Source organism: Odocoileus virginianus, chromosome 25 (assembly GCF_023699985.2).
Source record: "Odocoileus virginianus isolate 20LAN1187 ecotype Illinois chromosome 25, Ovbor_1.2, whole genome shotgun sequence".
In the NCBI taxonomy this organism is placed as follows: domain Eukaryota; kingdom Metazoa; phylum Chordata; class Mammalia; order Artiodactyla; family Cervidae; genus Odocoileus; species Odocoileus virginianus.
Window position 1 is genome coordinate 46469879 of NC_069698.1, and position 22109 is coordinate 46491987.

Consider the following 22109-nt stretch of genomic DNA (forward strand, 5'->3'; position numbering starts at 1 on the left):
CATTTTGGTTTTATGTTCATATATGCCAGGCTTTTACTTGAATGGGAGATATAAAATGATGCTCATACTGAAGACTTCTAATTAAGGGATTCTTTTTATGACTGAGAATGGATATCAGGCTACATCAACAAGAGGGAGATCTTTTAATGGAGAAAGCTCTCAATCTTGTAATGTAACTGGCTGGGTTTATAGTATAACCGTAGAGCTACAGTAAAAGGTTTTCTTGATTTTTTCTTTGCCAGAAGCCAAATTAAAAAAATGTCCATTTTAAGAAGATAAACATAAATTGTAAGATGTAAGCAGACATTATTCTGGATATTTGGTCTATCTAAATTGTATGTTCATGATGGACATAATTCCTTGGGATTGAATACTTTACAAAAAGTAATTTATAAAATGTCAACCACAAAGCAAAAACACTGACAGGCATGTTTGTAGAAAGTCATAGTAACTAAAAATTTTTATATGATTTTCCTTAGTTTGTCTAACTTTATAAATCAATTCAGTTCAGCAAATGATTCATAAGCCTCTGTCTAGTGAGGACATAAGCCCCAAAGCAGTGATGAGCTCTATTTTTCCCCTCTAAAAGGACAAGAAAGGGTATACTTCAAAACACAAATTCAAAAGCCTCTCTAGAGCTAACAATGATTAGGAGATTAACTGTTTTTCATTTCTATTTCACTAACTTTGAATGCAAACCACTAAGGTGGTAACAGAAAGTCATTTTCCACCTTAGCTTACTGATGCAGAGTGACCAAGTTCATGGTCTCAGGGTATGATGATGGGAAGTCAAAGAGAATCGGCACACTTATTTAACCAGGATTTGTCTTGGGGAATCACATCCAAGATATATTTAGTGGCTTTATGAACTGGAAGCAGAAATGGATTCAGAGGTATGGAGAAGATGAATATAGTTGCGAATGCAATCCCCATGACATGCACCTGTGCACTGCAGGGAGTTATTTTTAAAATTTTTTATGTTTTACCACCATGCTGCGTGAAAGATTGTGTTTGATGACTGACATTCCACTTCCCCAAGACCCCGAGTGAGGAGAAAGACAGTGAGAAGGGAGTGAGAAGGGTAATAAGCTAAATAAAGAAAAAACTGGTCTACAAAAGGTACTGTTGGTGAGTAGGAATCCTCAGTAAATAGTGTTGATTGGGGGAGAAACAAGGCTGCTTCTTTTAATTTTTTGGCCACACTACACAGCATATGGGACCTTAGTTTCCTGGCCAGGGACTGAACCTGCATCCCTGCATTGGAAGCGTGGAATCTTAACTACTGAACCATCAGGGAAGTCCTGGAGGCTGTTTTCTTCATTGAAAGAGAATCAAGTTAGAAAATGTAGGGCTCTGGATCACCAGGAGCTTACAGATGAACAGATAACATAAGGAAGGGAAAGCTACTGAATGCTACATTGGTTTGGTGGTAAAAATAAGGCAACTTGAAGACACAGTTGGGGTCAGATGTAAACAAATACTTTCAAATCGTGTGTTTGTGAGAACTGCTGGATGCTGTTGACATAGTTTTCTCTTTTGCCAATTTGGGCCAAGTCAGTGTGATAAATAATGTAATTACTTGCTCATCAACATTGTCTTGACTACTCTATTTATCAGCATCACTGCCTAGATTTAAGCAGTGAACTGGGGAATATGGAACTCACTTCTCTGGTACCCTCTGCTGCTTGGATTGCCCCACTAGTCCTAAAATCACCCAGCAGGTGTGGGTCCCAAATAGAGGAACGGAACAACAAGCCAGCACAAGATTTCTTATCTATTGTCAGACGGCACATCACCTTGAGGCAATCATATATTAAATGACCATTTGAAGGGAGTATTTATTTCACTTAGGAGCAAGTAATGAGACATGCACCTCCGAAGGTGAGTGATTCGTCTTTGAAAATTAGACATTCCAAGCAATATCATCTCTAATTATTTAGAGCACAGTTTTTCCAACTTGATGCTATTGACATTTTGGGGATATCTTTTTGTCATAGGAGGCAGGACTGTTCTGCACACTGCAGGATTTCTAGCTACATCCCTGGACTCTATCTACCAGATACCAGTAGCATCCTCCACCCTCAGCTGTAACAATCAAAAGCTATTTCCTGACATTGTCAAATGTTCCCTGGGGGATAAAATCTCTCCTGGTTGAGAACCACTGATTGAGTATTATCAAAGGATAATATCACTCTACACACTGCCATTATATTATTTTCTGAGGTAAGACACATGGAAAGAATGCTTTGGTAATTATTTAAAATTAATATCTGGACAAAACTTGGAAAACAATCTAGGGTTTGGTAATGGTATAGTTTATGAGATATAGAGAACTTCCAAACGTTCATTTCTTATTGAATGTGTCTCATTCATATGAGAAAGTACACATTAATTTGCTTTGACTGTGTCTGCAAAGGATCTGTAAGACCTTTCTAAACTAGGTTATTTTTCTAAGTTTTCTTCATAATTATGCCAGAGAAAGAGTTACTTGGCATTAATCAAAATCATACAGTGAACAATGACAAAGGACTAGGGTGAAGAAATATTTCTTTTAGAAATTCCTAGAGGGAAAACAAAAATTGATTAGGAAAAAGTTCACTGAGTTTTGTTGAAAGATGAAAAAGATTGAAAATGAGTAGAGCACATAAAAATGCAATTATTTTTTTAACATGGTTTGTCCAGGGATATCAACTGTTTAAGCCAACAGAAAGATAAAACAGCTGTGTTTCAAACTCAGTATCAAAGGTATTTAGAAAATATGATCTACTGAATGGTATAAAAATCCTTTGAAAAATTGTGTGGAGCAGAATGGTTAAATGTAGAGTTGTTTCAGAAAATGAAATCTAAACAGAATCACCAGGGTAGCACAAAGATTTCATACCTCCAGATTGTATTTATATTTATTTCTAGAATTCTCTTGTTAACTGATTTTTAAAAAAATGAATTTTATACAATTTTCAAAGTGTTTGTCTTTATTCTGGAAGATTCCATGATCTTTTTTAATCCAGTGTTTCTTAATTGCTACAACAGTTCCTAGCTGACTTCTTTTTTCTATTTTGCTTATTACTTGCGAATATTCCAGGGGTCAAGTACCCGTACACCATTTTCCTCTCCCTGTTGAATCGCTTTAGACTTATTAGCTGAGCTACAGCTTTTGTGGCAATATAATTCATGGAAAATGGGTAAATAACCGTTGTATGTTGCTTTAAATACTGATAAAATTAAATTAGTATAAAACTTAATGATCTTACTATTTTTTAAAAGTACCTTTATAAATAATTAGAAGATATTCATTTACAGAGTGGCTTTTATGAGGGGGAACGTGACAGAATAGAACATCAGGCAAAACTAAATGAATACTTTGACGTTCATGATCTCTGTCTACCTCTAGAGCACACGGGTCAACCTGAGACTGACCTAGATCTGTTGGAAGTTCAGTGATTCTCTAACTTACCTTGCGATCACAAAAAGTACACAACTGACTCCTAAGCAGGCTAAGAGGACATACATCCAAATGTCAGGGGACAGGGGGTTGAGGAAAGAGAAGACCCCCGGATTAGTGCCATTGGGCTTCCGGTAGAGAATGCTGATGCCCAGGGTCATGAAGGGTTTGGAGAAGTCGATGACTTTTTCCCGCACGTAGGTGATGGTTAGAGGAGCCACTGCCAGGTCGGCCTTCTGCAAAAGCAAGTTTGAAATGGTTCCTTTAGCTGGCTAGCTCCTGAGAGAATGTCTAGACTTTCCCTGGGTGTCCTGATTCCCATTCTCAACTCCAAAAACTTCTCACACAAGTAGCTTCTATGATGATTGACTCTGACATAAAAACAGTTGACTACACAGTTATGTTTATGGAATGGTACTTTTTAGCAAAGAGAAAGCAGAAGGTGTGAAACATACACACAAGCACACACACACACGTATATATGTAAGGCAGGTGATATTTAGTTACTAAGTCATGTCTGATTCTTTCAACCCCATGGACTGTAGCCCATCAAGCTCCTATGTCCGCGGGATTCCCCAGGCAAGACTACTGGAGCAGGTTGTCATTTCCTTCTCCAATATATATGCGTTGTTGTTCAGTTGCTAAGTCATGTCCAACTCTTTGTGACCCCATGGACTGCAGCTCACCAGGCTTCTCTGTCCTTCACCATCTCTCAGCCTTTGCTCAAACCCAAATATATATGTGTTAAACTCAAATATATATGTGTTCCACATATACACACATATATGTGTATATTCTGGAACTAAATGGAGGGGGGAAAACTGCAGAAAAATGTCTTTTAAAAAGGACATGTGAGAAAAGTAAGAAATGAGCAACTTGGTCATAAAATTAGTTGATGAGATTTTGCTTCAAGCTGCAAACTTCAGAACTCCTTATCTAATCTAAGAATCACTCAAGTTAACTTCTTCAGTATAAAGGATGAGCCCATAAATTTTTATCCTCAATTTTCATCCCTGTTGCCCTCCTAAGTAAGGAAACTACATTTATAGGTGGCTTTCCCCCACTTTTTAGGTCATTTTTATGATTTAAAAAAAAATATGCCTTCTGACACTGACTCAAACATCTTTCTCTCTTCATGTACTTCTCATCACACATTTTTTAGACATTTAAGACCACGGTGCAGGAGACGCATTTCTGCTTACATGATCTATAAGCTCTTTGACCATTCCGTTCCACTCTCCCTTGTCATTCTGAGCTCCATATTTGCCGTCAGCGACGAGTTTAACATCGTAAATGAAACCCAGGATGTTTGACAATTCCTTCAACAGATCCAGGCAATATCCTTCAAATCTGTCATTCCCATACAGGGGCTTATCTGATTTCCTGTACATCACATAGGGTTCTTCCTATATGAAACAAATCACACGTGAAACCCTGCTGTAATGAAAGGCAGAATTTACTTACATGAGCTCCAACAACAGCCAGAAGATATAAAATATTTGAAAACAGTTTTCAAGATATGAGAATACTAAAGAAAGTCACTTCCTTTTCTGTCTTTACTAAGCTCATCTTTTGTGCATCTTCTATAAATATAGAACACTTCCTATGTTGCTTTCTCTCCCTCTTCTCTCTCTGAGAGTTTTTTCCCCTCCACTGCTGAGGGCAGAGCTGTGAGTAAATGGTGTGATAGAGACAAAATCATGTTTAAACCTTAGGTCCAGCTGAGAAGGCAGTGGAGGATCTGATGTCTGGCTGTCTGGTTTTCAGCCGTGCCTACACCTACGCTTCTAGGGCTAGACCCACCTACCCTCCTGGCTTATATCTATGAGCTTCACCTACTTACTAAAGGAAATCTAAATCAGCAAATATATTCTCTTATTTTTCAAATTTCCTCTCTCCTAAGTACTCGAAATATTTTAATTTTCTCATTTTTCAGCTAAATTGCATTTCAATTTTACTCTTCCCTTAATACTTACATATTTTTCCTGGTTTCCTTCAGGATATCTTATTCAAAGACTGTTTTGATGTCTCCTTTCATCATCAGTTACATTTTCTTATTTAAACTCATCCCAGAGATCCTGTCTTGTAAGTTCTTTGTTTATATGATAAATCCCCTATCCTATGAATAACGGACATTTCCTTACAATTATGTATCTCTAGCCTTATTAATTCTCATTTGACTAAGTAAAATTTTACTTTATTTTATAAAATCAAAATAGTTACTATGTTACTGATCCGTCCTGTATGTTTAGGCTTATTCTCAAACAAACTGATAGAAGTAGAAAACTCTATATTTCCATGAGAAAGTTGCAGAGAAACTAGTCACCAGAAAAAAAGTTTTTGTTTTGGATGAATGATTCTCAGAAACTGTTTCAGAAATAAATTTCACATAATGGAGTGAATCAAAACAGGAATGTCCACAAGTGATTTTAGAGGTGGCCACTCCTATATATTTTTTGGATTGTGTGTGTGCTAAGTTGCTCAGTCACTTTAGTCATGTATGACTCTTTGAGACCCCATGGACTGTCACCCACCAGGCTCCTCTGTCCATGGGATGCTCCAAGACAAGAATACTGGAGTGGGTTGCTATGTCTTCCTCCAGGGGATCTTCCCAACCCAGGGATTGAACCCACAACTCTTAGTTCTTGCATTGGCAGGCGGGTTCCTTACCAGCAGTGCCACCTGGGAAGCATCATTCTTGGATTAGGGAGGAGCAAAGAGGGAGGACCAACAGTTTGTGAGTGAACAGTGGCTGAATGGGGCATGACAGGATTGCCACAGGGAGCAGGAGCTGCCTTTACCTGGGCTTTTAAAGAGCAGTCAAGAAAGGACTTCCCTGGTGGCTTGGACGGTAAAGCATCTCCCTACAATGCAGGAGACCCAGGCTCGATCCCTGGGATCAGGGAGATCCTCTGAAGAAGGAAATGGCAACCCATTCCAGTATTCTTGCCTGGAAAATCCCATGGATGGACAAGCCTGGTAGGCTACAGTCCACGGGGTTGCAAAGAGTCAGACATGACTGAGCGACTTCACTTTCACTTTTCTTTCAAGAAAGGAGTGCAGCTAATAAAGGAGCAGTACAGAGGAATGAGCAGGCCAAGGGGATTTTGGATGCACACAGCAGCAACCAGCAGCTGGAAGAGAAACCTCAGCTCCCTGACCAGGAGTCCTAATTGCTAGACCACAGAGTCCAGCAACTAGGGCCTAAATTCCCAGTCCTCGCTTACCTTGACAAGAAAGAATTCTGATGAGGAGGTGGAAGGCAAAGAGAAAAGTAAAATGTTTATTGGAAAAGCAGAGTGCAAGCAGAAAGACACACGGGTGAGCTCTGCAAAAGAGGTGTGCCTTTGGGAAGTTTATATCCTTTATAAATGGATGGTTTTTCCGAGTCTTTGTCTTCCCACTGGCCAGTTGTGTTCTCCACCTGCCACCCCCCGACACCCGCCAGCTAATTTGTCTCAGGACCTTCCCCTAGGTGCACCTGGAAAAGATGGATTTCCATGCAAAGGCATCTGGGAGTAGAGAAGCAAGATTTATTCAGGCCTGGCATCCCCTGAATTTTGATCCCCAAGGCGCCTCTATGCACAGGTGTACTGTCTCCCTTGCCCAAGGAGAGGGGCTATGTGACCTCTTGATCCTTCGCTCAGGCAAGGTTTAGTCCCTCTCTGTTTCTGCATGATTGCTCTCTTAATATGTCCACAAGAGACAAAGCTGGGGTTTTCATTCCTGCTTCTGTTGTGCCTTCCATTTCAGAGAGCAAACAGGAGGCTGAATGTAAATTCCTAACCTGGAGCCCACTGATCTCCTGTCTCAGGCAATGCAAGCAGGAGGCCAATTTTAAGGGTCAGGCCTAAAGCCCATTTTTCCTGCCCCATGAAATGTAAACAGGGGTGCACATACGGGTACTAACTCGCTTCAGTCATGTCCGACTCTGTGCGACCTTGTGGACTGTAGCCCACCAGGCTCCTCTGTCCATGGGGTTCTCCCAGCAAGCATACTAGAGTGGGTTGACATGCCCTCCTCCAGGGGATCTTCCTGACCCAGGGATCAAACCCAAGTCTCTTCCATGTCCTGCCCTGGAAGGCAGGTTCTTTACCACGAATGCCACCTGGGAAGCCCCGTAAACATGAAGCTGGTTATAAATGTCTACCCTGGAGCCCATCTGTCTCCTGCCTCAAAAGCAACCAGCAGGGATGGTGGTGAAAGTAATAGGGGGATGTCGACCCTCTGTGCTAAATTGCTTCAGTCGCGTCTGACTCTTTGTGACCCTATGGACTGTAGCCCGCCAGCCTCCTCTGTCCATGGGCTTCCCCAGGCAAGAATACTGGAGTGGGTTGACATGCTCTCCTCTAGGCGATCTTCCTGACTCAGGGCTTGAACTCAAATCTCTTATGTTTCCTGCATTGGCAGGTGAGTTTTTTTTACCACTAGTGCCAACTGGGAAGACCCGCGACCAACATAATTAAGAGGCTAGGGCTAAGGCAGGAAGGGAGGAAGGAGTGGTTCAAGAGCACAGTGCAGGTAGAGTGCAGGATCAGTGACAGGAGAGAAGCCGAGGCTGTGAAGGACAGAGGTTCTGACCATGCCATTGGGAAGCAGGGGAAGACATTTCCTTGCATCTCTTTCTCCATCCACATCCCTGGTCTCTTACCAGAATCTCCCCCAGGTTGAAACCACCCACAGTCAGAGAGCAAGGGGAACAAGCTGGGGAGGACTGGGGAGTGGAGCGGAACATAGCTAAACATGGACCAGAGACTGGAGAGCTTCAGAACAAGGTTGGAAGTGGGTAATTCAGTCCACTACAGATATACGTAAATATATGCTTTTAGTGCCCCAATTAAAAATAGACATTTACAGACAGAGGTGTTGGCATGAAAAAGATAGCTGAGGAATCCTTCAAAGTCTAGAGTAAGAGTTTCGATCAGATGCCCTGGATTCCACAGACTCAACTTACCAGAATGGTGGTGACGATGAGCGTTCGGTTGGCAAGAGAGTCGGTGATATTATTGGACCTGTCTTTGTTGCCATCCGTCATGTTAAGCCCGCTGTTGGAGTTCCAAATCCCAATCTACACAGAACACATCACATCAGAGGCTGCTGACTGTCAGTGAGGGTGTTTATGCTAAAGAGAGGCCTCTTCTACACCAGGAATGGGCACAAAAGTCTGGGAAGAGGACAGCAGGCATTGCAGGGGAAGCTACTACATGTGGGAGCGCGAAACAACGGAAGGATGACTGCGTACGTGGAACAGAAAATTTGTGCTGTGTGGGGTGGAGGTAGGGGGAGGTCTTTTTAACTTATTAAGTTCAATGTTCTTTTCTAAATTAAGAATTAGTAAATGAGTATCAAATTTTCTTCCAATATGTATTTGTTGAACACCAACTTATAAACCAGGGATTCTTCTAGGCATTGGAGCACACAGCAATGAGCAAAAGAGACAAAGACTTCTGCTCTGGTGGAGCTCACATTAGACTGAGACAGATCTTATGTTGCCAAAGTATTACCATCAGTGCCTTTAAAATTTATGAGAAATGGGATGGAGGAGGCAGGGTGGACAGTGAAGAAGCTGGGCATCTAAAAGGGAAAGAAAAATGGAACAAAAAGTGTGGATGGGCAGGAGACCAAGTTCTAGGCCCGTCATTGAGGAACTAGTGCCGGGTGAGGGTGTCTCTTGTAGACGCTGGTAGAACCCTCTTCGTACCTCCATTGCACCTCTGTTACGGACCTTCTTCTATTCTTATCATCGGTTTATGTCTTGTTTGTTCACTTGACCATGAATGCCTTTAGTGAAGGTATTGCTTCTGTTGCTAATTGAACTTTCTGTCACAGAACCAACCAGTGGATTGGCAGCCAGTGAAGCCTATTGCTCTTTTAAGAAATGGTAACCGCAATTTCCTCCAGTGGCTTGGGTTATTAGAGTCTGTAGAAGTAGATTGATTTGTTCTGCCTCTAGGGACAATCTAGGAGCAGGGTCTTAGGGAACTGGTTCTTTGTCTGAAGTCTTCTGGAAGCATTTACTGACAGGCTAGTGACGTGGAATGCAAACCTGGTTGCTGGGTGACCTTGGACAAGATGCTAACCTTTCTGAGCTCTGGTTCTCTACCTATAAAATAATGTAAAGGGATGTTGAGAACATCAAATGAGTAGATGTATGTGAAAGTACTAGTATATGTTAAGAGCTGCATGAATGTTAACAATAAAGGGCATCAAAATGATTGCTCCAGTAATTTCTTTAAGCTTGCCCTGTTATGAAAGAACATGGAATCATTAGTGAAATCCTTTTTCCTTGAAATTTTTAAGCTGATAAAGGAGCTATGAAAAACAGGGACAGTTTAGGAAGACCAATACTTGGATGCAGGCTGCAGTGGACAGGGCAGACCCAAGCTTGATCTCTAAATATACTCTTCCACTGGGAGGTCATTGGCTGGCTGGACAAAGCATGAGCTTTTCAGACACTCTTGTCCAGACTCTACTTTTGAGATTTACCAGCAGTGTGACCCTGGGGAAGTTAGTTTTCTTACCAGTGAAATGCAGACAATAGAACTCTTCTGATGATTAAATAAAATTTCACCTGTAGGAAGGTTAGGCTTCTTTCCTTTTCTATTTGTTTAGTTTGATTTACTGCCCAAATGCAGCAGCTGAAAATTCATTTAGCCCAACAAATTTTCTTTTTAGAAATATAAATTCTTTGAGGTAGTTTCAAGGACTATTACAGATTTGTTCATCGGTGTGAACTATTTCAATTTTACTATCTTCTTTCTATGCTTAATAAGGGCTAGTTGGATAGTGAAATCAGGAGACAGGTCTAGGTTAATTGGGTTTGGGGGTAGTTTCTGGATTTGAAAGTATTTCGATCCTGTCTGTAGAGAGAGCGCTAGTGGAAAGATTAAGCTGTAGGATAACACCTTTAATAACCATTCAGTCTTTCCAGGATCAAGTGTCATATGCATCACTTAGAATGCATGAAACACATGCCTGCTGGTTGAAGAACCTTTACCTTTCTTTGGCTTTGAACTCAAGAAAAAGGGAAAATTTTTTTTTCTTCCCTCTCTTCTAAACTCCACCCGTCTTCTCACTTTTGGGGGGCAGGGACCCTTGCTTTCAGGAAATGTATCTCAGACTAACTACAGTAGGGAGTCTATGAATTTTTAGCCAAAACTATGGTTTAGGTTGTAAACAGTTGAATTCTAACTCTACGAAGACTGTGTTTCAATTGGGCCCTTGCTGTGTTTTTAATTAAACCTTGACTTAGGCACTGGGGAGAGGGGAACCTAATTTTTAATTAAATATTGAAAACTGGAGAAAATAACTGCATTTTAGCCAATTTGTTAGGTAGTGAAGTATGTGCTCAGTAACTCTTATTTCTATTAAAGTCAAATGTTTAAAAGACTTACACTAATATTTGAAATGGTAGGGCTGATTGGCCTTGCAACATCACTCTCTTTTAAAATACAAACTTGAAATTGTAGACAAATATATCCCACAGCTTAGCATCTGGATTTGCCTCTTTTACCAGCCTCACTAAAAAGTGTGGAAGGTATGATATCATTGCTGTTGCATTTGTAACCTAATGAGTCCCAAAGTACCCATCAGTGTAGACTTTCCTCCATAAAATAAGAAAAAGAAGAATTTTTCCTACTATTGGTGTAATGGAAGTGTCCTCAAATCTAGACTAAAAGAATATCAAGAAACAGTAAAGATCAAGTGATTCGTGGGAGGTGGACAGTTTACATATGAGGTTTGAATGATCTCAGCCTTGCATTTTCAAACATTTTAATCAGCAAAGCAAGTAGAGTGTGTATGTTTGCATACAAGGGTATGTGCATCTTTTAAACCAAAGTTGTCAATTGGCTTTGCCTTTTGTTTAACTGAAGTAAAATAACATGTTAACAAATGTCTCTTTCTGAAAAAGCAAGCTCCCATGATTCATCCGTGCTGGGAGGTTGTTGTTCAGTCAGGAAGTACTGGTGGGGGTAGTTAACCAGGTGCCTGGATATTTAGCATTTAGCCTTTCAGTCCTGTCCTCTGACCTTGGAGCATTGCCTCTAGGAAGCAGAACCTCAGTTTTCAAACTGTACAGCAAAAGTGGTCAGCAGTAATTTACCGTGAGAAGCAGTGGAAGGTGGATCAATTACTTGTGGGGAGGAACACTCAAAAGCTGAATAGTCTGGTCCTGTCTTCTTTCCCTTTGTAAACTGGCATGAGGGAGCAGTCATTTATCATCTAGGACTACAGAGGGAAGCATTTGAAAATGAGGACTTAAATGCAATTAAGCAGGTCTTTTTTAAAATAGGTAATGTGACAAAGGGATGCTCAGAAAGTGACTAAGATCCATCTCTCAAACCTGGTACGTGATTCACCTAAACTCAAAATCCAAAAGTGCTGAGTGAAGTAATCAAGTATCTAGGGGAAAGAGGTGACTTTGTTTCCCATATGATGAGTTTTATAAACATATATTTTAGTGATGAGCTTTGTAAAGACTGCCATATCCCTTTCTTGGAAAGAACTTCAGGCAGACTGTTCTCAACCGAAAAACGTCAGAGTGCAGAGAAGAGCTTTTGGAATCAGAACGCAAAGGGGGTGAATCCTCCTGCTGTAGGGGGGAATCTTGTAGGGAAAGGACAATGTGTTGGTTGGGTCTCAACAGGTCTCTTGTGCTAGAGCTCTGATTACTGCACATTGTTGATGAGGAGTCATAACATAGAACAGCACACCACAGTATATGCAGCTTGCAACGTGGCAACAATGGGTCAGCAGAAGGAAGAGGCACAAAGGCATGGAGGAAGGCGGAAAGCCAAGAAGTGCATCCTTGGGAAGTGGGGGTGATTATTGCAGTTTAGTGACAAATAAAGGACATTCCCCTCCCTTGAGAATAATTTCAGGGCTTGGATTTCATTCCTGAGGATATTTGGTTTGAATTAATTCAACATTGCAGAAAATGCCTGGAGTCTCAAGCTGGATTAGTGTAATAAGCTTTTTTCTGGGTACCAGTTAGTTTCATCTATGTATTAGCATAGAGGAGATGGGATTGTCTTCCTTGTGCCTTTGGTAGCCTGATTCATCGAAAATTAAAACACAGTTATTAAACCTGTGCTTATTTAAACTTTAAAAGCAAGACATTTTGGAGCTCATCTGAGTATGCTCCCAAAGGGAGACAAGGCTTCTGACTACAGGGAGAAACTGTTTACACTTTCTGTGACTTAACTCATAATTCAAAAGATTAAAGTGAACCTAACTAAACTGTTCAAGTTGAACAACCTGGAGCAATTTAAGGTCCATATGTCAATCAGCAGGTAGTTTAGCAAGTAGTTTGAGGGAGATAGAATGAAAGACCATGTTTGCATATCGCTGGGACATTTTCTTGATCAGAATGTTTGTAATGTCTAACTTTTGCTTCTGTAATAAATCTGTGCACATTCATTGACAACATAATACTGTACAATAAGCTGTGAGATAGTAGGTGTTGTGATTTACAAGACAATCTCATTTCCTTTTCAAAATCTCTAATGTTTTTGTCCTCTGGAAACTGTGGTTCTAAAGCAAATTATGAAACAATATGCACTGACAAGGTTTTGTTTTTCTGCATAAAATGAAGATGGTGTGTAATAAAATGGAATTTCTGAAAATGGTTCATATATTTTGGGGTGGTGACATTGAAGGAGATGTTCTGGCCCCTCAGAGCCTTAGCCTATCTGACTAGTCTGATGGATCAAATCTATTGTATTTTTTTTCCCCTTAGGGAAAAAATATTTAGAGTCAAGAAAGACTATAAATGGACCAGTGTCTGCTTCTGTTGAAGCTACCTGCTTTTAGTCCTAACAGGGACTGATCCTACTCAGGAGAAACAAAAATAATCTAGAGGGAAATATCTAATCCATCATTATTTAATCCATCTCAAGTCTGTTTCAATTCCCAGGCAATGTTGTTGAGAGACAACATATTCAATCACCCGTGTTTTCCCTTCACGTGGAATTTCGCCTCTAAACTGCAATTAGAGAGCTACTGGTCTGACAAAACTGGAAGGATGCAGGCTTTTCCTTTGGTAATCCCACCCCACTCCCAGATTTCCTGCAGGTTTTGTCCATGTACAAACCTTCTTCCACACTTTATATAAGTGCTTAGACACTTCGCCAGCAGCCTTGGTTTTCAGAGGGGAAAAATAAAAATAGCACTTAATTAAAATGGAGCATGGAGGCCAAAAGGCATCATGGCACGTGAGTGCTCACAGTTACATACCCCACCCATTGTTTGGAATCTTGCATGTTCATTCAACAGAAAGCCTGAGAATAGGTACAGTAAAGAAGGGACCAAGTCTTTGAATCCTACAGATTCAAGGACTTGAATCCTACAGAAGTTACTTCTCCTTGGTGGTGGAACCTGATATTCACTTTTGCTTTTGCATGCCAAAAAAAAAAAGGCAAAATTCTTTTGAATATGCACACCTATGCTGCAGAGCTTAAAGTCTCCGTCATTCCTGTTAAAGTCATTTATAACCAGATGGGTCAATCAACCAACACACACATTATTCCTTAGTGAGAAGAAAGTGTGCTTATTATTCTTTGATTAGGTGCTTCTGGGCATTAGAAACTTGAGTGAAAGTGAGAAAATAGGCTTTTTTTTTAAAGCAGTTTTCCTCCTGGACCCCGAAAGAGGCTGACATGAAAAGATGGGCGTTTCCTCCCTTGCCAACTGAGAGCGATAGGATGGCTTCCCTCACTGCCTTAAGGCTCAGTCAGCCTTCTCAGGACCTGAGCCCAAGTGACCTGGAGGAAGAAAAGTTATTGCAAACAATGAAGAGATAAGAAACAAATTGAGAAAACACTTTCATCTAATTCAATTTTGCCTTTGTTAGAAAAACACCACTAGAATCACCACTTTGTTAGAAAAACACGCATAATATTGCCGTGTATACATAGCTGGGAGAGCATAACAATAGCTCCATCTATTTCATCACAAGCCTGAGCCAAAAAGATGTTTCCTTAACAGACTTTCTTCCTGCTGCAGTTTGGTACTGTCAGTGCAGTGGAGAGGGAGAGAGAAAAGCATGTACAGAGAAGCAGACATTTTCTTTTAAAAAGAACTGTTATTGCCTTTTAGTCTGTAACAAGTATTCTTTTCTTTCCTTTTGTTCCCTGCAACCCAACGTCCACATTGCATTACAGAAGTTAGGTGGGTGCCTTGGGCTCTGTCAGAGTGGGCTAAACCAGCAAAAGGGAATCAGGGTGAAGAAATGCGAGAGAGAGAGAGAAAGAAACAGTGAGAGGTGCAGAGAGAGACAGAGAGAAAGAGACAGAGGAAGAGAAGAGATGAAGAAAGCGGGCATTTTTGAAAGGGGAAACCTGTATGACTAATATGGACTCTCAAAGTTGTGGACTCATTCTTCTCAAGCACTTCAACACTAGAGACTACCTTTTCCATTCAGCCTAATTCATCTTTGCTTGTTTTCAGTAAGCTCTTTGGCAGTGGGGCAAATGTGCCTCGGTGGCTTCCCTGGCGGCTCAGACGGTGAAGAGTCTGCCTACAATGCAGGAGACCTGGGTTCAATCCCTAGGTTGGGCAGACCCCCTGGAGGAGGAAGCAGCGACCTGCTCCAGTGTTCTTGCCTGGAGAATCCCATGCAAGGAGAAGCCTGATGGGCTACAGTCCATGGGGTCCCAAAGAGTCGGGCATGACTGAGCCACTTCCACTCTTTTTTTTCTTCCCCAAATGTGTCTCGGTTAACAAAAGCAACAAAACAGAAATGGAAACAGTATCTCATTTTAAAAATCAACCCCAAAGTAAAACATTGTTCCCAGAGATGTTCTTTTACATTAAGCATAACTTTTTGACCACTAAAAGTGGAAAAAAAAAAAAAAAAAGAAAAACAACACTGGATTATAGAGTTTAGGTGTTCAGACAATTGTTTGGGGGGGTTTCAAGATCTTTTATCCCTAAGGTTCTAAAAGTTAAAGTCTTCACTATAAGTGTTAGTTATCCCAATATATAGTGAATTCACATTATATATTGTGAATACTAAATTGGTGTAATAAAGAGAAGGCAAATTCTTTTATTATTATTATTTTTAAAAATCTTTGTATTATTATTATTTTATCTTTTGGCTATGCTGTGTGGCATGTGGGGTCTTAGTTCCCTGACCAGGGACTGAACCCTTGTCCCTGCATTGTGAATGCAGAGTCAACCACTGGACCACCAGAGAAGTCCCTATTATTATTATTAATCAATTAAATAACTTACATTTGCATTGCCCTAAATAGTAAGTTGAAACATTGAGAGGTTGAGAATTACAACTATAATAATCCTAAAATCAAACTCAACATTAAAATACATTGGTAAAGCATATTTCCTCATAAAATTAAGGATGCAAAGTTATTTTGCTTCAGTAAACCTTTTACATTCTACTTCATTCTGTCCTCTGTCACCCATCTCAAAATGGAGTACAATTAAAATTCATTTTTGACCATTGGGTGTCATTCCAAAGATAAATCATTGACAAGCTTCTGATTTTCCAAGTCTGAACTCAATTTCTTAGATCCTGTGAGATAAGGGGCTAATGCTCCCCACCCCTAGACTGTTTGTATGTAATAACAGAATCATGCTTGTAAATATGCCAAGCACTATGTAGCCATTAGCATTGCTATTGATAACACACACGATTTAAGAATCTAGTACATCAACATCAATTTGCAGATCAGAGAGAGGGAGCTAGAAAACTGGACATAAATGAATAGGCTGGAAAAATAGCTTCATCATTCCCCTACTTATTGTGCAAGTAAAATGCATGAGAGGTGTTTCTTTGTAATTTTCAAATTTATCATCAAGGAGGTTACCTTTTCAGTTCCTTCCTCTTTGAGACTAATAATGTCCAGATCAAAATCCTTCCTCAAGCCATCGGTTTTATTGAAAGTGATACGCCCAGTCAAGCCATCCCACTGAGCCTATGGACAAAAGGAACATGGTGTTACTGTTTAACACTTATAATCCTTAACACCATCAAAGTTGTAATACCTCAGATTCATCACAGTATCCAATTATTCAGCTTCATCATGGTGTTATAAACCATTGTGTTAGTTCAGTAACTTGATAGCAGAACACTTCACTATTTTATTAGCACTCATTTATTTCGTCAGTTCTAACATCTTCACATCAGTCAAATCTGTAATAGTCACACTCTAGATGGGGGAGTATAGAAAGATTGACTGTAAAAAGGTCTGCCCATGGACTAAACAAAGTCTGGGAAGCCACAATATTTGGTTTTCCAAGGTCAATCCAAATCCCTTTCAAGGGACTGCCAAGGTGAAGTAATGCCCCTTTTTGTTCTTCGAGAAAAGGATATAATCCATTGACCAAGTTTTTTTTTTTTTTTAAGCAAAGAGAAGCTGAGGAAGTTGGTTACCACTAGACCTGCCTTACAAGATATGTTAAAGGGAGTTTTTTGAGTGGAGGAAAAAGAATACTAAATAACATAAAGACATAAAAAAGACAGATGCTATGTGGTAATCAGCTCATTAAATATGTAAATCAAACCATTAGGCTCTTCATCTTAGACTTCACAGTGATTAGTCGCTAAGTCATGTCCGACTCTTTTGTGATCTCTTGGACAGTGCAGCCAAATAAAATAAAATAAAACAGATAAAACACAGTAGTCTGCTCTTCAGAGGATTCACAATGGAGATCTTAGGTCGTTTCATGAAATAAAAAATAGTGGCCCCAGAGGTTGTGAGTAATCACTAGGTTACTCTTGATAACCTTGCCTAATTTGAGCTGACTTACAAATGAGGATAAAGGAGAACTCAGTCCTTTGTATGCACTTAGCTATTTTCCCTCTCCCAATTTCACCAAATTCATTAGATATATGTAAGATGTGAAAAAGATCCTGAGAGCTATACCATATCCAGAGACTTCATGCCATGTGTGTCTGTTGAATATATTTACCCATTTGACCAAGAGACAGAAGCAATGCAGTGGAAAGAGCATGGGTTTATCACAGAGCTGGTTTTAAATCTCTGAAGTATGACTTCAAGCAAGTTACTTAATCTAAATCTGGGTTATCTCAGGCTTCCATGTTTATCCATACAGGGTTTTTGAGAGATTTAAATGGCACTTAATACAATTCTTACCACATTGAAAGCATTTAACATTTTAACGGAGATTATTTTTACAGCCATCTCTTATTTTTCTTCCCCACATTCAAAACTCGAGAATTTGGCTTTCACTACTGCTAATGTCAGTACTCACAGGTGTAGTCTTTTCTGGTCTCTTCTGCACTTCATTTTACAAATTAACATCAGATTCATTGTTCTGAAATATAATTTTCTATTTATGCAATTTCTCTCAACACATAAAGTACATAATAAATTAATGTCACCTATAAATGAGTCTAACCTTGACTTTACATTTGTAGTTATGCTTAATTTCATGTGTCAACTTTATTGGGTCATAGTATGTTGTTATCTGGTTAAATATCATCTCTAGGTGTGTCTGTGAGGCTGTTTCCATTTGAATTAATAGAGCATATTGCCCTCTCCAATGTGAGTGGGCATTATCTCATCCATCGAGGGCCTGAATAGAACAAGGAACAAACAATCTTTCTGACTGTTGAGAAGGGAGCTTCCACCGTTGGTGTTCCTGGTTCTCAGTTTCTTGGTGCCAAGAAGCATCAGGAAAGAGAACATCTAGTAGTTTACAGTTTAGTAGGAATAAGCATGTTAATGTATTTCAATGAAACACCCCTGTGAGGATAAACAATTTGCACATAGTAACTGAAGAAAGAAGTATGGATCCTACTTAAACCACTGCAAGAATAAAAGGACCAGGGAAACGTATTTTGAGGAAAGTAGGCCTGAACTCTCAAAGGATGAGAAGTGTGCTGTGCTAAGTTGCTCAGTCGTGTCCAACTCTTTGCGACCCTAAGGACTGTAGCCCACCAGGCTCCTCTGTCCATGGGATTCTCCAGGCAAGGATACTGGAGTGGGTTGCCATTTCCTACTCCAGGGGGTCTTCCCGATCCAAGGATCAAACACAGGTCTCCTACATTGCAGGCAGATTCTTTACCGACTGAATCACCTGGGAAGCACTTCATTGAGAAGTTAGTTGACCAAACAAAGATTCACAGCCTGAGTAAAATCTGAAACACAAGACAAGTTGTATCTGCCATGGATCCATCATGCGAGGTAAGGACTGATGAGAAACGAGCCTGGGAAGGAGCGTAGGTGCCTGTTCGTAAAGGTGTCCCAAGTCACGCTCAGCGGCTTGGACTTTGCTTCACAGACATTTGGGAATCACTGGAGTGTTTCAAGTCTATGGGTGTCATGGGCACATGTGCATTACAGCAAGACATTTTGGCAGAACTGAAGGAAAATGACTCAAGATTGTGAGCAGAAGGCTGGTAACAGGTAGTTCTCAAAGAACAAAATGTACGGAAATGTACTCTCACTTCCATGTATGAACACAGGGACAGCACAGGTCCTTCATTTCCCTGTCTCAACAATTGTACACCACAAATACCATCAGGTATTAATAGAAGGAGTTCTACAGCAGGATAGATAGAGTTTCTTGAAGAAAATGTTGCTATTCAAGTTTTACCTAAAGAATATGCTGTAGAATCAACTTGTCCAGAACCAACACAATTTGCACCAAATGTATTTTCTGGCTATCATTCAGATCGAATGGATATCATGAAGAAGTACACTTTATCACTTGATAATGCTGGAAGATAAATCAAATTAATGTCGGGAAATGATGTGTGGACATGAAAAGCCTACACCTCTCATCTAAGCTGCTTATATGGCCAAACTAGATGTGAGTTAAAGTGCTATGACCCATATAGAAAAATGTTTGTTTTTCTTTGGATCCTAGAATTTGGTCTTCAGAGTTCATCACCAAGAGAGACCATAATGTCAAACATTAGCTCCTACTTTAAAAAAGTGATGGTGTATTTTTAAGGTCAATTCTAGCGCCTGTTGTTAGACTCTCTGAGATATAGGTAATCTCATTCTCTGCAGTAGGACAAAAACATCAGTATGGACGACATGTAGGGAGCCTCCTCTTGTGTGTACTTAGACACACCTCCTGACTTTGTAATTTCCCCTTTCACCTCATCACATCCCAATCCTACTTTTTGTACTCAGGTCACTCCTCTGTATTTTGCAAGTCAAAGGCTGGCTTCACAGATTAATGGGTTAACTGAGAGTTGCTAAAATAAGTTATTGCATTAAGGTTATAGCAGTCGTGTGAGAGTAGAGAGCAATTTGTCTATGACTTTGGTTCAGTGCAAATCTCTACTGTGTTAAGGGTTTGGACTAAGTCAGTTTTCAAACCCCTTCTTCATGCTTCTAAAAACCTGCAGTTCTAACCCTCCTCCTGATATGTTTGGAAGGATGTAGTTATCTACATTAAGTTCTGTAGGATTTGCAGAAAGCTTTCTCCTAGAGGCAACTTTTCCTTCATGGGGGTCATGCTGTGAGTTAACTCGATACATTGTCCAGAGTTTATGGAGCTTTCTGAAAATGTACAGAAATTGGTGGCATTTATCTCTTGATGTAGCATATAGTTCATAGCAAGGTCTTAAAACCCCGTTCAGAAATCCAATTTTATTTCCACTAAGTGTGTCTATTGTGTCCTTTTGTTTGGATTCTGTGCTGCTGGTTATATTCCTGAGTTTTGTGCTCCAATCAGTGGTGCAGAGTAATTCCCACTTCTCATTTCTCTTCCCTGCTCATCCAAGTAGTAAAAAGTCCCCTTTTCATGCTCTGACAATGCTCTCTTTCCAGCCTCAATATCTATAAAGACACCCTGCCCAGTCCTTTACTGAACTGAAATATCTTTTGACCTTCAAAGTCCAGTTTCCCTGACTGCCAAAATTACCTATGTGCTTCTGCTTCCTGTCCCTAGATGAATATTTCTTATATATTCTTTTTTTGTTGTTTTTCAAACTAATTGTTGATAAGCATTTACTGAAACACCAATGCATTATTGATCAGGGTGAACAGACAATGACTATGATGAATAAGATCCATGAGGAATCCATTTTCTGAGACAAGCCTGAAGCATATGCAATTTAGATAATGATATATAATTATATTAGACATAATTACAATTTGCTTGCCTTATGTAGAAGCATTTGCACAGAGGACAATTATAGTATACTTAGCTGAAAACAATACTTAAACTATTGTCCCTATTTTAGGAAATCGCTTTAATTTCTACTCTGCGTTAGACCTCTTGATAACAACTGCTGATAGCAAGTGAGTCAAATGTTGTGACTTTCTTTCCTCTTATAAGATACGTTATTTGATGGCCAAGAGACAAAAATCAAGAGATGAAAGAAGAAAAATGAAAGTTTTTCATTTCATTTTCAAATGTTTTCATTAATGCTTTTTCATTTGTATATTCTTTCTCAAGATGATATACATTGTCCAAATAAAATAAAATTTTAGTATTGAGGAAGAAAGTGGCTAGCATTTAACTCTCATAAGAGTCAATTTTTAACTTCACTTGGTTAAAATGATTTCATTCTTTTTTCCTAAAGGGGACTTAAACATGTAAAAGAACATAAAGCCCCATTCCTAGAACTAGAATATTCCCTGACACACCCTGACACAATTTTCTCATTTTGTATATGGAGTAAATAGTTTCCTATTGAAAGACATATGACTTTTTTTTTGAGAACTGGATAGAAAGTTCTTTTCTCTGTTTATGCTTTTTTTCCCTTTCTGTTTCTTTTCTTCTGGTTCTGTTTTGATTCTGATTTTTGCTCAAGTATATCAGACTGAAAATATCATGCCTAACTCGTAGCTTTAGCTATTTCTCTTCCAAAACTGGCTGCCAAGACCAGTGGATCCACATCTGGTTGCAGACCATGAGCCGTCTCTGCAGCTCTCTTTCTGGTGCACAGTTAGGAGAGCTCTTTGTGGCTCAGAAGTGCCTGGTTTGGGCCATGACTAGGTCTCGGGATCAGTGGGTATTTTAAGAATATAGGCAAGCACTTTGTGTGTTTTTCCAGTAGTTGTGTACAGATGTGAGAGTTGGACCATAAAGAAGGCTAATCACCAAATAATTGATGCTTTTGAATTATGGTATTGGAGAAGACTCTTGAGACTCCCTTGGACAGCAATGAGATCAAACCAGTCAATCCTAAAGTAAATCAACCCTGAATATTCATTGGAAGGACTGATGCTGAAGCTCTAATACTGGCCACCTGATACAAAAAGTGATGCTGGGACAGACTAAGGGCAGGAGGAGAAGGGGCTGATTGAGGATGAGCTGTTTCAATAATATCACTGACTCTATGGACATGAGTTTGAGCAAACTCTGGCAGATAGTGAAGGGAGGTAAGCCTGGCATGCTTTGTGATACAATACTTTAAGCAAAATTTCCAAGTTCCTCTCTTAAATTTAAGACGTTGAACTAATGTTAAATCAAATTAATTGATGGGATGGATAATTTCTAGAAATCTAGATAGTTTCTAATAACATAATATAGACATATAGTCACCATTTTGTGTGTATGCACATATATGCATATATACCTTTATTGTTATTTTTATATGTTATAAAAAAAGCTGCACCTTTGGGTCATGCTAATGAATATGTTTATATACTATATTGAAAAGGTGTTTAAAAGATGTATGTGGCCCTATGGCGTTGCTTATATATATAAAGTAATGGAG

The 22109-nt window shown here is 39.7% G+C and overlaps 1 protein-coding gene across 7 annotated transcripts in view; it reads right to left on the reverse strand.

Moving 5' to 3' along the window:
* Positions 1-22109, reverse strand: part of GRIK1 (glutamate ionotropic receptor kainate type subunit 1) — a 445118-nt gene that overhangs the window by 52241 nt on the left and 370768 nt on the right. For 4 of the 7 annotated variants that reach the window (XM_070455128.1, XM_070455130.1, XM_070455131.1 and 1 more), the window contains exons 8-12: positions 16270-16377; positions 13536-13580; positions 8397-8510; positions 4645-4848; positions 3455-3678 (exon numbers count right to left, since the gene is read on the reverse strand). In XM_070455128.1, coding sequence (XP_070311229.1) covers positions 3455-3678; positions 4645-4848; positions 8397-8510; positions 13536-13580; positions 16270-16377 — 695 coding nt within the window. The remainder of the gene's footprint in view (positions 1-3454; positions 3679-4644; positions 4849-8396; positions 8511-13535; positions 13581-16269; positions 16378-22109) is intronic. The other 3 variants (XM_070455129.1, XM_070455132.1, XM_070455133.1) reach the window with 1 other exon arrangement.